At 35.7% G+C, this 13,503-nt stretch overlaps 1 protein-coding gene across 8 annotated transcripts in view; it reads right to left on the bottom strand.

The window, feature by feature from the left end:
- Positions 1-1,835: 1,835 nt before the first annotated feature.
- Positions 1,836-13,503, bottom strand: part of HACE1 (HECT domain and ankyrin repeat containing E3 ubiquitin protein ligase 1) — a 52,918-nt gene continuing 41,250 nt past the window's right edge. For 5 of the 8 annotated variants that reach the window (XM_068404789.1, XM_068404808.1, XM_068404828.1 and 2 more), the window contains 5 exons: positions 9,327-9,458; positions 8,521-8,619; positions 8,135-8,205; positions 3,027-3,140; positions 1,836-2,576 (listed from right to left, as the gene is read on the bottom strand). In XM_068404789.1, the coding sequence (XP_068260890.1) occupies positions 2,474-2,576; positions 3,027-3,140; positions 8,135-8,205; positions 8,521-8,619; positions 9,327-9,458 (519 nt within the window). In that variant the 3' untranslated portion in view covers positions 1,836-2,473. Of the gene's footprint in view, positions 2,577-3,026; positions 3,141-7,559; positions 7,611-8,134; positions 8,206-8,520; positions 8,620-9,326; positions 9,459-13,503 lie in introns of those variants that run through there. The other 3 variants (XM_068404848.1, XM_068404857.1, XM_068404839.1) reach the window with 2 other exon arrangements.

The following is a 13,503-nucleotide window of genomic DNA, read 5'->3' as shown; positions in this document are numbered from 1 at the left end:
CAAAAACATGCAGTTAGTTAGAGGAGACTTAGCTGAAAGTAAAAATCACTGAAAGGAAAATTGGCCTGGTTTAGGCCAAACCAGGACACACATTTTGGACCCTACGCAGGAGTACGCAAGGTTTCTGTTTCCTGCAAACCGCTGTATATTACTGTGAAACAGAACACGTGAAATGAAAAAAGGAAAAAAAAAAAAAAAATCACAAATTGCATAGTAGTTAATGAACAAGAGTATTTACAGTAAAACCCTTGGATAAAGATAAAATCCCACTTTACATAAAGAAAACAGAAATATCTAATTCCTGACAAATACTTTGTATTGCTCAAAACACTGTCCTGCTATCAATCTACCTTGCAGAGGCACACAAAGAAATAAGCTATATATCCAGGGAACCAAGCACCACCCAAAAGCAAAGTACTTCTGCTAACTGAAGGATCCAAGATAACTGGGATTTAACGCTAAAACCCCCAACAGCCTCAAACATCTAACCTATCTAATCAGTCTAAGCTCCCTAGAGCATGCCAGAGACGAACAGCACCTCTCCGCCGACTGAAGCAACAGTCTAACCAGCTTTCACCCGATTGCCCTGCTGGAAGAGTCTGCTCTTTCCGCTAACTAAAAGCTGTATTCTCCTATAAGTTGCAGTCACAAACACCACAGTAAGAATTTACACCAACATTTATGCATACATGTGCACAAACAGAATTGAAAGGGAAATAGAGCTAATAAGTCTATGGATAAGGCTTAGCCCAAAGGAAAATGACTGTGGCACCACTGAATCAGATGGTCCACAGATTTCTCTCTCACACCCCCAGAGAGGTTATTATGTATGCTTTAGATTAAAATAAATAAATAAAAACTGAAAAACAGCATCAAGTAAGCAGCCTAGACACATCAGTTGGTGAACTCCGGCTACACGTGTATTAACACTTAGTGTAGGAAAACATCAATGGATTAGTAGCAAACAGCTTGTGCTGAGGACCTGAATGTCAAAATTTACGTGTTTGAGGCGTTCACTATGCCTGAACTCATTTATTAACTCTTCAGATCACCTCTTCAGATCAGTTAGGTCTTGCAGACATAATTAGATGCTCATCTATTAGCATTTGGTACATTTTTGGATCATGTTTTTCTGTTTAGCTTTACCTGGAGAGAATCCATTCTGCATTCTCTGAAGCAAAAGCATGACAAGCAGGGATGATCAGATTAATTTAAAGAAAAAATAAACAAACAAAAAACCCCAAACAAACCACCACTCCTAGGCCTGAACCAAAACAATAATGTAAACCTACCATAGGGTCTCTAAAAAGCAGTTACGCAAATGCATCATCTGCCCCAAGATGTGCAGCTACTTATCATCAAAAACACATGCTAATGAGCAACTGCTGTGTATTTTTACATATTGAGTAATATATTCTATTTTTATATAAATTTTGACATGAGATTATAATAATTTGACAATTATTATAGTCTTGGCAGTTAATCTCAACGAGCTCAAGTTCCTTCCTTGTGCATTTGCTTATGCCCATCTATATGCTTTAACAATGCCTTCTCAAATGCTGCTTCCATGACAGTTTAAGTTATAGTAAGATGAATAAAATCCTGGGGAAAAAAAAAAAAAAAAAGAATAAACCACCCACAAAGACACAAAAACTTGTCACATTCAGATTCTGGTAAAAATATTAAAATTTAATAATACCTTTTGAACATACAATTATGTCAAGGAAAGAGTAAAGGCATTCAAACAAATGGATATAATCTTAAATAATATTTACAAATTCTAAACTGCAAGTTGACTATGAAGTCACAAATAGTTTAAATAGTTAGTAGAATATAGTGTAAATTCTAATATAAATTAGATAGTAACTTCATCTGTTATTTCTTCCAGTGATAACAGCCTAATCTTTACATACTATATACATTAAAATACTAAAAAGTTATAAAATTTTATTTTTGTTACTATGCAAAGAAATGGAAAATACATCAGATCTGTCTTACTGTACAATATCGAAATTGAACTGTCTATACTGTCCTCTGCAAGAATAAACGGCACTTTCACATGCAACAAGGCATAAAGTACAAGTCTGTCCATTAGCAGTATGCCATCTGAGTGCAAAGTAAACTAAAACACAAATGTCACTCAAACATACAGTTGAAAATCAAAAGTAAACTGTGGAAAGAGATTCTGACAAACTTTCTGATTCAGACTGAAGTAATAATGAGAAGCATGTAAACTGATTTCCATACAGAAAAAAAAACGAAAATCCAGCATACTGAGAAGTCTGTCATGACAGTATCAAAGTTACTTTGACAACACTTAATGGAGGAAAAGCTGATGATCCTGTACGAATTCTGAAGCCCAGCCCTACCAATGGGCTGCAGCATCTAAGCTGCTTTTCTATTGACAGTTTCCAAAATTACTTCTGCCACTCTGAATTGCACATCAGTAGTCAGATGAGTTTTCTAGACTTCATTATGCCATTGTATAACCATAGCTTCCACAGTGCAATGCCACAAGAAGCCTGTCCTTAAGGATTTCTTTACTTGGGTATTCAGGTAACTTGAGCATGTTGATACTGAAAAGGAAAAAAAAAAAAGCCCCATCACAGTTCAGTAAGAAACCCAACAGTAAAGGTTTCTAAGTGAAAACCCTGAAGATGTCACATTCATGAAGAAAACAAACCTGTGCTGTATTACAGTACCAATGAGCATTCAAACATATTGCAAGATATTAAGGTTTTTTTCACTTCAGTAAATTATTAACACAATAATTTAACTTTAAATTCCCTTATTAATCCCACTGCCTTTAGTAAAGCAAAATGAAGTAGTACACAATGAGCAAACATAATGTAACATCATCTGGTTTAAAACCTACCACTTTCATGTTAGATAGTGAATACTCCACAAACTGTCCACATTTTGTTTTGGCCTTTTAATGAAACAGTCAAAAGAACTGTATTTTTGACTGCAACTGACATGAAGAAGTCCTGGTTTTTAAGATATTTCAACGAGACTAGTTAACATACCATGTGCTTGATGTTGGCAAAAGATTTGCAGTATATGGCACAGCAGCAATTGTAAAATTTTGCAATCCACTGCCACCCATTATATGGGCAAAGCCACCATGAGGCACCCTGGAACTGAGAAAATTCACAGAAATTAGACCATTACAAAAATGTTAGAAGCCAAAAAATATTATCTCTACACTCCAAATATCTCTTACTGCTAGTAATTAAACAGTTACTAATACTTTTATTAAGGCTCCTCCTTTCTTACCCATATCAAAATTCTCATTGTCTAAATGTTTTTAAGTACAATATTGAGTAACACATTTGTCCATTTACATCAGGCATCAAATTGTTTGAATGACATTTAAGAGAAGTCTGTTTGCAAAGAGGACTCATTTCTACAACCAGCTTTTATAACAAAACGTTATCTCAGTTTAGGCAAACATCTACGGTTATTTATATTTACAGTTTAAGAAACACTGCATCATAAAAAAAGTTTATTCTCCAATTACTATCCATGAGACAACTGACCAAAGTGTTCTTGACAGGTTTTTTCATTTAGTACTTCAGACCAAATATTCCAACTAACTAACAAAGCCATTACATCAGTCACACCATCACTCAGTGACAACCTATATCAAAACCAGAACACACTAAAAAAATCACTAGCATCTTCAGGAATGCATTCTCACTTAATCATATTACTCATTTTTTTTTCTTTTTACCAATATCTTACTCAAAGATTCCTCACAGTGTAAATGGTCAACAGCCCTGGAGCCTTCAGTGTCCCTCCCTATAATTTTAAACTAACAGAGACAAATAGAATAAAATTCAGATATTTTTATAATATCAACTTAAGTTAGTACGCATTACAAGGTAACATGTCGTTAGCACAGTCCTCACACCAAAAAAAACAACCAACCAAACACTACACTATAATGAAAGGATAAGGACTAAAGAAGTTGAACATAAGCTATCAATGCATCCTTGCATCAAAGGCGGCCAGCAGCCTCTTGGGCTGCATCAGGAAGAATGTCACCAGTAGGTCAAGGGAGGTGATCCTTTCCCTTTAGTCGATGAGAAACATCCGGAGTCCAGCTCCAGAGGGACAGGGACATACTGCAGAAAGTTGAGCAAAGGGCCACAAAGATGGCAAGGGATTGGAGCACCCAATACAGGAGTAGAGCGAGCTGGGACTGTTCAGCCTGGAAAAGAGAAGGCTCAAGGGAATCTGATCAATGTATATAATTACCTGAATGGAGGAATAAATAAGATGGAGCACAAGTCTCAAGACAGAGCACCCAGTGCTGCCCTGTGACAGGACAGGAGGCAATGGGCACAAATTGAAATCCAGGAAATTTCATTTAAACATTAGAAAAAAAATTTTTACTGTGAGGTGGTCAAACACTGGAACAAGTTGCCCAGAGAAGCTGAGGGGACAGCACCTCTGAAGACAGTCAAAACCTGACTGGACAAGACCTTGAGCATCCAGCTCTAGCTGACCCTACTCTGAGCATGGATTTGGACTATACAATCTCCAGAGGTCCCTTCCAACATCAGCTATTCTGCAATTTTGTAGCTAGCAAAGACAATATGATAAAACAAAATAAACCTTCCATAAAATACATAACAACTGTTAGAACTTTGGATTACAGGTACTTACATTAAAAACAATGCTCCCATATTCACAAAAATCAAGATTACTGTAAAAACCAGGAGCAAGAATGGGTAAGTGTGAAGTAGTGTTTCCACTCACAGTAAAACTACTTGGCAGAAATGCAAAAGAATAAGGGTTGCTACTGCCAAATGTTAAAGAGCTAGGACAGAGCTTGCAGTAATACTTTTTAAACATACCTTTAAGAGCTAGCTATAGTATCCAACACATAAATCTGTATCACCTATCTTAATGACAGCAACATGGGGCATGTGGTTCTAGCACTGGTATATAAGGCAACCACTACGGAGGGAAGTATTCATTATTTGCAGCACACTATTTCTGACATACAAATGGAATTGTGCTCACAGCCACAGTTCAGAACAACTGTAAAGATTTCACAGCGGCACTCTTTTATACCATGGTTCTGCCTTGCATTTCTAATACAGTGCTGCCTCCCCTGCATGGACTTTTTTTTTTTTCCTCCGATCAACTAAGAATTCCACATTCAAATCAGCAATAAAACACACACCTAAGTGTTGAAAGTTTCTCATTCAGCCCACTATTACTTAAAAGTTTTTACAATTTAACTTATTAAAATGTTTTTCATACAACAAGTCAAAATTGTACAGTATGATCAGGGTTTCAGACATTTAAAAGAAACAGATGGCTGCCAATTTATGTCTCCAAGAATGGGTTTTCTCTGCAGGCAAAACACGTCCAATATAGTAAAGAAAGCCTTTCAAATACGTGCAAATAAGATCACAAGATCTTACCTCTCTTACTGCATGTGCAAATAGCGTTCAGCAAGAGCAACAATACAATTTCATAGATTTAGAAATGTCAACACTATTAAAATGTTTGCATTTACATCTGAATCCTAACTTTTCTACCTATTTTTCCACTCACAGACTTTGCATAAATTTATTTGAAATGAAAACAGTGTAGAAGAGATACTTGAAGCCAGTTCTCTTATGTTTTTTTTATTTTTATAAGTAGTCATATATATCTATCACACTTATCAAATATGCTGAATTTCCCTTAAAATAGCATATAGGTTATTACCCAACAGAAACTACAGTCCCCTAAGAAGTTAAACAGCAATCTTGATACCTGCAGAATACCGGTAAAGTAGAATTTGTCATGATAGGCTGTCAACACTTCCCTCCAACTGTTAACTAAAATCCTGATCAAAAGTTGCCAATGGATAACTAACAATAATTTAGCCAAATACTATTATAAACACTAAACATACCAGGGCGAGGTGTGGGGGGAGGAAGTAAAAGCATGTGGAATGTGCAATACCATCTCAAGCAGCTGTCAGCAGAGAAAAAGTAGGTGGTGCATAAGTAAGCTTTCAGATCCCTAATATGAGGCACAAGAATATTTAGGCTTTTTCTTGAGTATGCTAAGACCTCCAAACACACAGAATCTGCTACTCAAACATTGCTCATGACAAGTACTTCACTGTTAAAAGGTGTCTCAAAATTGGTATTAATGACACATGAAATGGTATCTCCACTGAAACTACCAAAGCAAGACTTCATTACACTGAAGAGAAAAGGGTATAAGAATGGGGGAAGAAGACAAAAGGCAAAGTTTAAAAAATATTTAGAGATATCAGAGAAACATTGAAGACAATCATAAATACAATTGTTTTATTTAATTTGTTAAATTAATTTCATAGTCTTTGATTGGAAAGAAAGAATAGTACCACTTCAGACACACAGGTAAGTGAATCAAGTAAGTGAATATGCCGAAGAGATTAAAGGGAAATGGAAAAAAACAGCGAAAATTTTGAATGCAGCCTGCCAACCAGTACACAGAGAAACAAATTCTTCACTACAGAAATGTGACGCCAGAAAAAGATCATAGTTTGAAATCAGGCGTACTTTTAATGTACAATTTTACTTAAGATACTAGCCTGTACTAGACTAACTGGTGTTTTAGCTCACAGGCAACTCAGTATCTAAATCTTCCATGCCCAGATACTAGGACTGTCTGGGGATTTATGCACAAAAATGCCAGCTGCAGACCAGTATTAGAAGTAACTTTCAAAGATTAAATTTTTATGGAAAAATATAACTATTACATCTCAATCACTGAAGAAAAAACACAATGGATTCCTACTAGCTGACAAAAAAAAAAAGACGTACCAAAAATTTCTTTCCTACTAACAAGAAATGGGTAAGAACAAGTCAGTATGTGATTTGTGACCAAAATGAATGGTGCTCAAGCACGTATTAATCAGACAACATAATTGTTTACTTGATAGAAAGCATCCCTTAGAATCCAGTAGATTATCCCAAAAGCCATGAAAACAGGGAATGCCACTTCAGTATCATTTGGAACGTTTTAAGAAGTATTTGAAACATGACCTTACATCTTAAAGTTCCTTATTTACCATCTAGATTTAGAAATGGATTAGTCCACTAAAAATGAAAGACCAGCAGCTGGTGTGCAACAGATGTGCAGTTAGAACTGCAGGAACCACGTCTGCAGAGAACAAAAAGAAAAGATCAATGTGCACAGAACTAGCTTCTTAAATTATCTGTGATCCCTAAAAACAATGAAATTCATAAAAAATCAAGTGAAACTAATAGAATTTGAAGATCGTGCCATTTTGCTGATACATCTGTGACTGTGAAATTCCTTGGTGTAAAAGACATGGTTTGATGATCTTAATTTGTATTTTATCATTGGTTAACCACAAAATATATGAACAAAAGGTCAAATACCCTATTAATCCTAGAATATGAAGGGAACATCAGATTAAGAATATGGTGTGATCTCTACTTGCCACCAGAAAATGACATGGATTACACAGCTCAGGTGCCGCATGTATGTCTATGGATCCACTTTGCAAAATGTCTGTATACACAAACTTGACAACTCACCCAGCTCACAGGGTCATTTATTGCTCATAACCTTCGCCCTTCAGGCTTTCCCTGAAGAACAACTAGAATTTAGGACAGAAATCCTATACAAAGCAAACACAGTCTTGCATAAGGTTAAATCTTCACTTGATCTTGACATGGTGCATTAAAGTTAAATTCAACTCAGCTTTAGGAGAAGGATGTTCTGCTTACACTGACTGAAGTGATACCTAGTTATCTCATATATTAAAGCCTATATTGATTACTGGACAAGCCAAGAGCCACGTAAATATGCACCAGGAAGAAGAATATAAAGCACAGTTAAATTCACTACTGCCTTGTTAAAAATTGCCTGGGACAGCAACAAAGGCCTCTTGCAAAGTAGTCAAGTATAATAAATACGTAATCAATCATTTTGCTGGCAATACAGGCAGCACAAGTATTAACGCAGAGTTTGTCTACTTTGATCAACATATAGAACACTGAAGTACGCAAAACAGTTTCTAGTTAGGTGATCTTGTATGGTAATCTGAAGCCTCTTGACTTATTTCAGAGTATCCAGACAATATATTTATTGTTACAAAAAAGCTTCTCACCTGCCAGTAACGAACTGTAACAGTAATACTCTCTCTTCCTGAGTTAGTTCTTCCACAACGTCCCAGAACCACTAAATGAAAAATAAGTTAGTTTGTATTTTCCATTAAATACAAACTTGAAAAGATACTGAACTTGAAAAGATAATGGTAAAACAATAAATGGAATATTTTGTTTTGGAAATAAGTTTGTTACTTAAATGATGGGAATTTTCATATGAAATTCATACATAACTAAGTCACTTAGTGTAGGAATATAGTATAAAAAACCTCCACAAATTTCAGCCAAAATAAGCTTCCATAAACACATAGAGAAAATTACAACAGCAGCATCACCTTTTTTTGGATTAAAATGCAATAGTCTACATTATTAAAAAAAATAATTTTACCTGAATAACTTGGTCTCCTCTCTCATAGCCACTGGTGTATTCTGTATTTTTTAACCAGTCATTCACATCAATTTCTGGCATACCAGACAACAAAAGCTCCTTCAGAAGAAGCACACAGATTGTGATTAGTCCTCCTGACTAACCATTAATTTCAAGTGTTTATGCTATTTTAAAAATTAATGCTTTAAGAAGTATAGAAATTACAGTGCTTTTTCTGTTTAATTGCAACCTTACAGAACCTACAACTAAATTTTAATACAAGAAGATTCTTGAATTCAGGTAATTTCACATGATCTGCTTAAGTATACAGTATCAAGAGATAGAAATTACTGCCAAAGAACTTAAAAGAAAAAAGCTCTGAGTTTTGGCATGACTTGAGACAAAACTTGAGATGTGTTGGTTACAGAAGATCGAACCACCACAAAAACTATTGGAATTTAATTCTGTGACTCAGAAAAAGTAAAGAGAATAGACAGTATCTCCTTACTTTTAAAGGACTTACGTCCTCCTGAAAGAGAATATGAAAAGGCATAATGGCCAAGAAATCCTGATTCCATTTTGAAATTTCCATTTAAGGCATTTATCACTGGCACGTGTAGTTATCCCATTCCAGGAAGATAGTCATTCTAAGTAATCAGGATAAGCAGGAATACACATATTGAGATCCTCACTGATAGATGCCCAGAAACCAAACTAAAGTGAAAGATACAAAATGTTTATTTTGTGGGTACTAAGCTTTACTTCTACACTACTGATGAAGTATGCTGAGCAAACTATTTAAAAAAAGTATAAGTGTTTCTGCTTACCAGTTCATATTCGTCAAAAAGCTGGATCAAAGATGGTGGAATGAACATATGGAAGCCTTGTAAAAAGGCATTTATCTGAGGCTGAATGGCTCTTGTCATTCTAAGCTCTGTGACAAGCTGGACATACTCAGCCTGCAATGTAAAAAATGACATTAAAATATACAATAGCAAAAATACATAGTGCTCATGAAAACACACACACACACAAATGCAGTCAACACATTACAAATCTCATCTACTGTAAGATGGTAAGAGTCCCTATGCACTCTTCACACAAAGAAGCAACCCAAAGTAATTCAGAAGACCCCTCAGAGTTCAGAGCCCTTCTGCTCTTCCCCTTTCCTTCCCTCCAAAGCCAATTCCCAAACATCAGTGTTTAAATCATAACACAAACCAGTCAAAAAACAGGGACTTGGACTAAGATAAAGGATGTGAATAAAACTTAGTTTGTCGTGCTTCCACCTAATACAACCACCGTTGTGGTCACCTAAGGACATACAATGCAATGTTTGTAAAGAAAAACATTCTATTAAGCAAAGTGACGTAACTCAGGAAAAAGGGTAAACTTCTGAAGGAATGTTTGTGAGACAAAAAGCTTTCTTGCTTTCCCCCTATCTCTGGAAGTCTAACAGAATATATTACTTACCCCGGCAAGCTTTGTTGTTTTAATAACAATTTCAATTTTTTTAAGAAAGTCTTTGAAATCTCCTCAGTTTTTAAAAAGGAAAAAAAACCCCAAAGAGCATTTATACCATAACCATGTGAATAGACAATATTATAGTTTGCATGCTTTAGAGATTTAGGGGCTCCGTCCCCTTTAAAAGATGCCAGTTAGAAAAGGAATCCACCAGAACTTTGCTTTTGTCAAACACACAAAAGCCTAGGAGGCTGTTAATGGAGGAAGGTTTTTAGAATGAGACAGACAAAAGTGCCTACATTAAAGCTGTATAAACACGTCTCATCTACCCTGACAAAACTATGCAAGTCTAATAAAGTTTCTTTACTCAAGAAAAGAGATTTCTACTTGAGAACAAAATTTATTCCTAGATTTAAGGCACTCAGTTTCAAAGTAATGCTTTGACTTCCTAATCATGAAATCCCAATTAAACCATCTGAACTATCACCTTCCTTCAAGACAATCTTACAAAAATACTACCTTGATTTTTAATTTTTAATTTTCAAAAACATTAACCTAAACTTTTAGGTTCTGAACCTGCACAAAAGCAACCAAGCATTCTTTCTTTCCTCCCTTTCAGAAAAACAGAATAAAGTATGAAACATTTCAAAACAGAAGAATATTTTTCAAAGGCAGTTCCTTACTTTTACAGAAGTATAGAGGGGTTGTCGTTTACTTTGCAGTCGGAAGATATTTTTAAATGCATTACCACCATTTTATTAGAGTGAGAAGACAATTAATTTGTGAAGTGCCCTGAAGAAGAGGAACATTACTAGATTGAAACTAGATTTTTGGAAACACCTCTGCAGTTGAAGATGTGATTAGGTAATCTCCCTAGGCTGCTTCTCCTGTTAGTGGAACTGAAGACACTTCCCTTTGAGGGGCAGCCAAAGGAGATTAACTGCACTAGACAAAAGTCAGCCTCTGTGAATACATTTTATGAGCTCCAGGAAGAAATCAGAAACTTTAGCAATATCAGGATTAGTAGTAGCGTTAATACTGGTCTTCAGTGATCAGAAATACTTGTTCTATATCTCTTAAATTGCTATTACATAAATTACGCTATTCAGAAAACAGGATTGTAGAAAGAAAAATTCACAATCTTATTTTTAAAAAGTCCATTAGAAAAAATATGACAAACGCTTTTTTTCTGCATTACAAAAATATTTACATTGAACACTACCATTATGAGAAAAAACAGTTGCTGTGCTTTAGGTGTAACAAGAAATGTTTTAAGTAGCCTGGAACAGCCGAGCATCCTGACTATCAGCACTGGCGCATGCTGAAAGACCTGTACCACAGTATTTACATAATATATGTCAGTAAAAAAACTGGTCAATTTTTTTTCTCTCTGCTCACTTCATTTACATTTTATTCCCTCTCCGAAGCCTTAGGAGCACACTACAAAACAGAGATATCTACATAATTTCACATCTACGTATGCATTCCTACATAATGCATAAAAGGTACAATCCAGCCTTCTTTTAAGAGGGGAGATTTGATTGAACACACACGAGACGGGCATCACAAATATGATGACAAAGTCTAGTTTGGGTGAGGGGTTGTTCTGTATTTTCCTTTGAGGTAAATCAAGCAGAGATCATGCTTCCCCGATTTCACAACCCCATATACTGTGAGACAAGGATCAATGTTCATTATGATGTGCAGCTTCATTCCAAAGCTGTTTGAAAAAAATATGTAATTTTTTACTGCCAAGCAGCACAGCCAGCTCACAGACAGACAAGACAGAGAAAGCCATAGGATTGTGGAGATTTGCACCATTTTTTTAAAACAGCATATGGTCAAACTTTGCCTAGCTCTGATTTTATTTTTTTCCTAAAAAGTAAGTAGAAAGCTGCAAAAATATACATAGAAAAGAACAAAGAGAAATGCATAGCACGGACACTGGACAAAGCCTGACTTTTCCCTTTGAAGTCTCCCCGTTGCCATGACAAAAGGCAGCTGAACCACCACTATAATTGCTACTTCAGTTGGCGCTACATGGACACTCCAGTTGCAAGACTGGAACACTTGCATCCTATGGTCCCACAACCATTTGCCTATTACACAGTTGATGTAAAAAAAAAGAAAATTCCATCGTCCAAAGAAAACAACTTTTTACAAACAGCTCTTACTACCACTCCTCAATGGGGCATTTATTCTCTTTTATTTTGGTTCTCAATAAGATGGAGATGGATTGTTGGGTAGTTTCTGTTGGGGTTTTTTTGTTTTCTTTTTGGCATGGGTTTTTTGGGGGCGTTTGTTGGTTAGGGCTGGTTTTTTTAAGGAATAGATTCATTCACAATTTCATTTAAAAAAGAAAGCTATCCTTTAAACAGGTAATCTGCTAGTGTGCATACACAGCAAATTCCTTTAGAAGCTGAATTTTCTTCTCCAGAGGTATAGCAAATACAGTGATTTTTAAGCAGCAATCTTTTATTCCTGAAGTAAAGGCAGAAAAAAAGAATTATATCTCTTGCAGGAAAAAAAAAGATGTTTTCTAAAGTAAAATAGATACTTTCCTGTTTAACCTGTTAGAACTGCTAGGCTAAAACATACTACAAAACCATGTCACATTAAAGAAACTGGGAAAAATCCCCAAACGCCTCTAAAACACAGATCTACAATTTTCAACAACTTGGTTCGCCACTGTCAAAATCAGTGAACAAGAGACAGTACCACCTTACAAATATTTGTTGACTTCACATTCTGCAGCTTCAAATTCAAAAATCAATTTATTAACAGTTTCAAAGCTACCACAACAGTCACCTGTTTCTTACCACCTTTCAAATAAAAGCTACACAAACTCTCGCCCCCTCCTGCCGCAGCTGAGGAAGGCTGATGAGCTAGAATGGATGCATCTATTCTACACATGTTCAACCCACCCTTTTTAGTCTGTGCCCCAAGTCAGAAGTTAACAGAGCAATTTAAACTACTAAGAACTGAGGGTATCCTCCTGTGGTCAAACTTCTAATTTCATGCTAACTGATAACAGTTTTTAAATAGTTGTTATGAAACCATAATATATGCCAAGTACATCTAGTTTATATATTGAGAAGCTAAGGCAGGCCAGGAACAAGAATCAACATCCTTGCTTTGTCTGAAGGTAATAAATAAATTAATCATCCACTGCCTTCACAATTAGACTAGTTTTACCATCTGTATTCTTTCATGAATGACTATATTGCAGGAAACAGTTCAGAATCAAGCTAATAATATGTATTCCTGTTACTGGAATAACACTCTGCCTTAATGAAAATGAGGATTAAGCATACAAGAATCCAATGCCAATTGCTCCAACACAAACTAAAATTTTGTTAGAACAAATGCTGACACCAAGTGGCCATTTACCAATACAGCAGCTGCCTACACGACTGCTAGAGCTGAACGAATACTGTGTACACAAAGCGAGTTAGGCTAGCTCAACACAAATGAAAATCAAAACACAAAGCAGACATAAGGATCAAAAGAGTCAATGATACAAAAAATTGCAGGTCTACC

This window comes from Nyctibius grandis, chromosome 1 (assembly GCF_013368605.1).
Source record: "Nyctibius grandis isolate bNycGra1 chromosome 1, bNycGra1.pri, whole genome shotgun sequence".
NCBI classification, from domain to species: Eukaryota; Metazoa; Chordata; class Aves; order Nyctibiiformes; family Nyctibiidae; genus Nyctibius; species Nyctibius grandis.
Note: the sequence above shows the minus strand (reverse complement) of the source record. Positions and strands in the feature narration are given on the sequence as shown.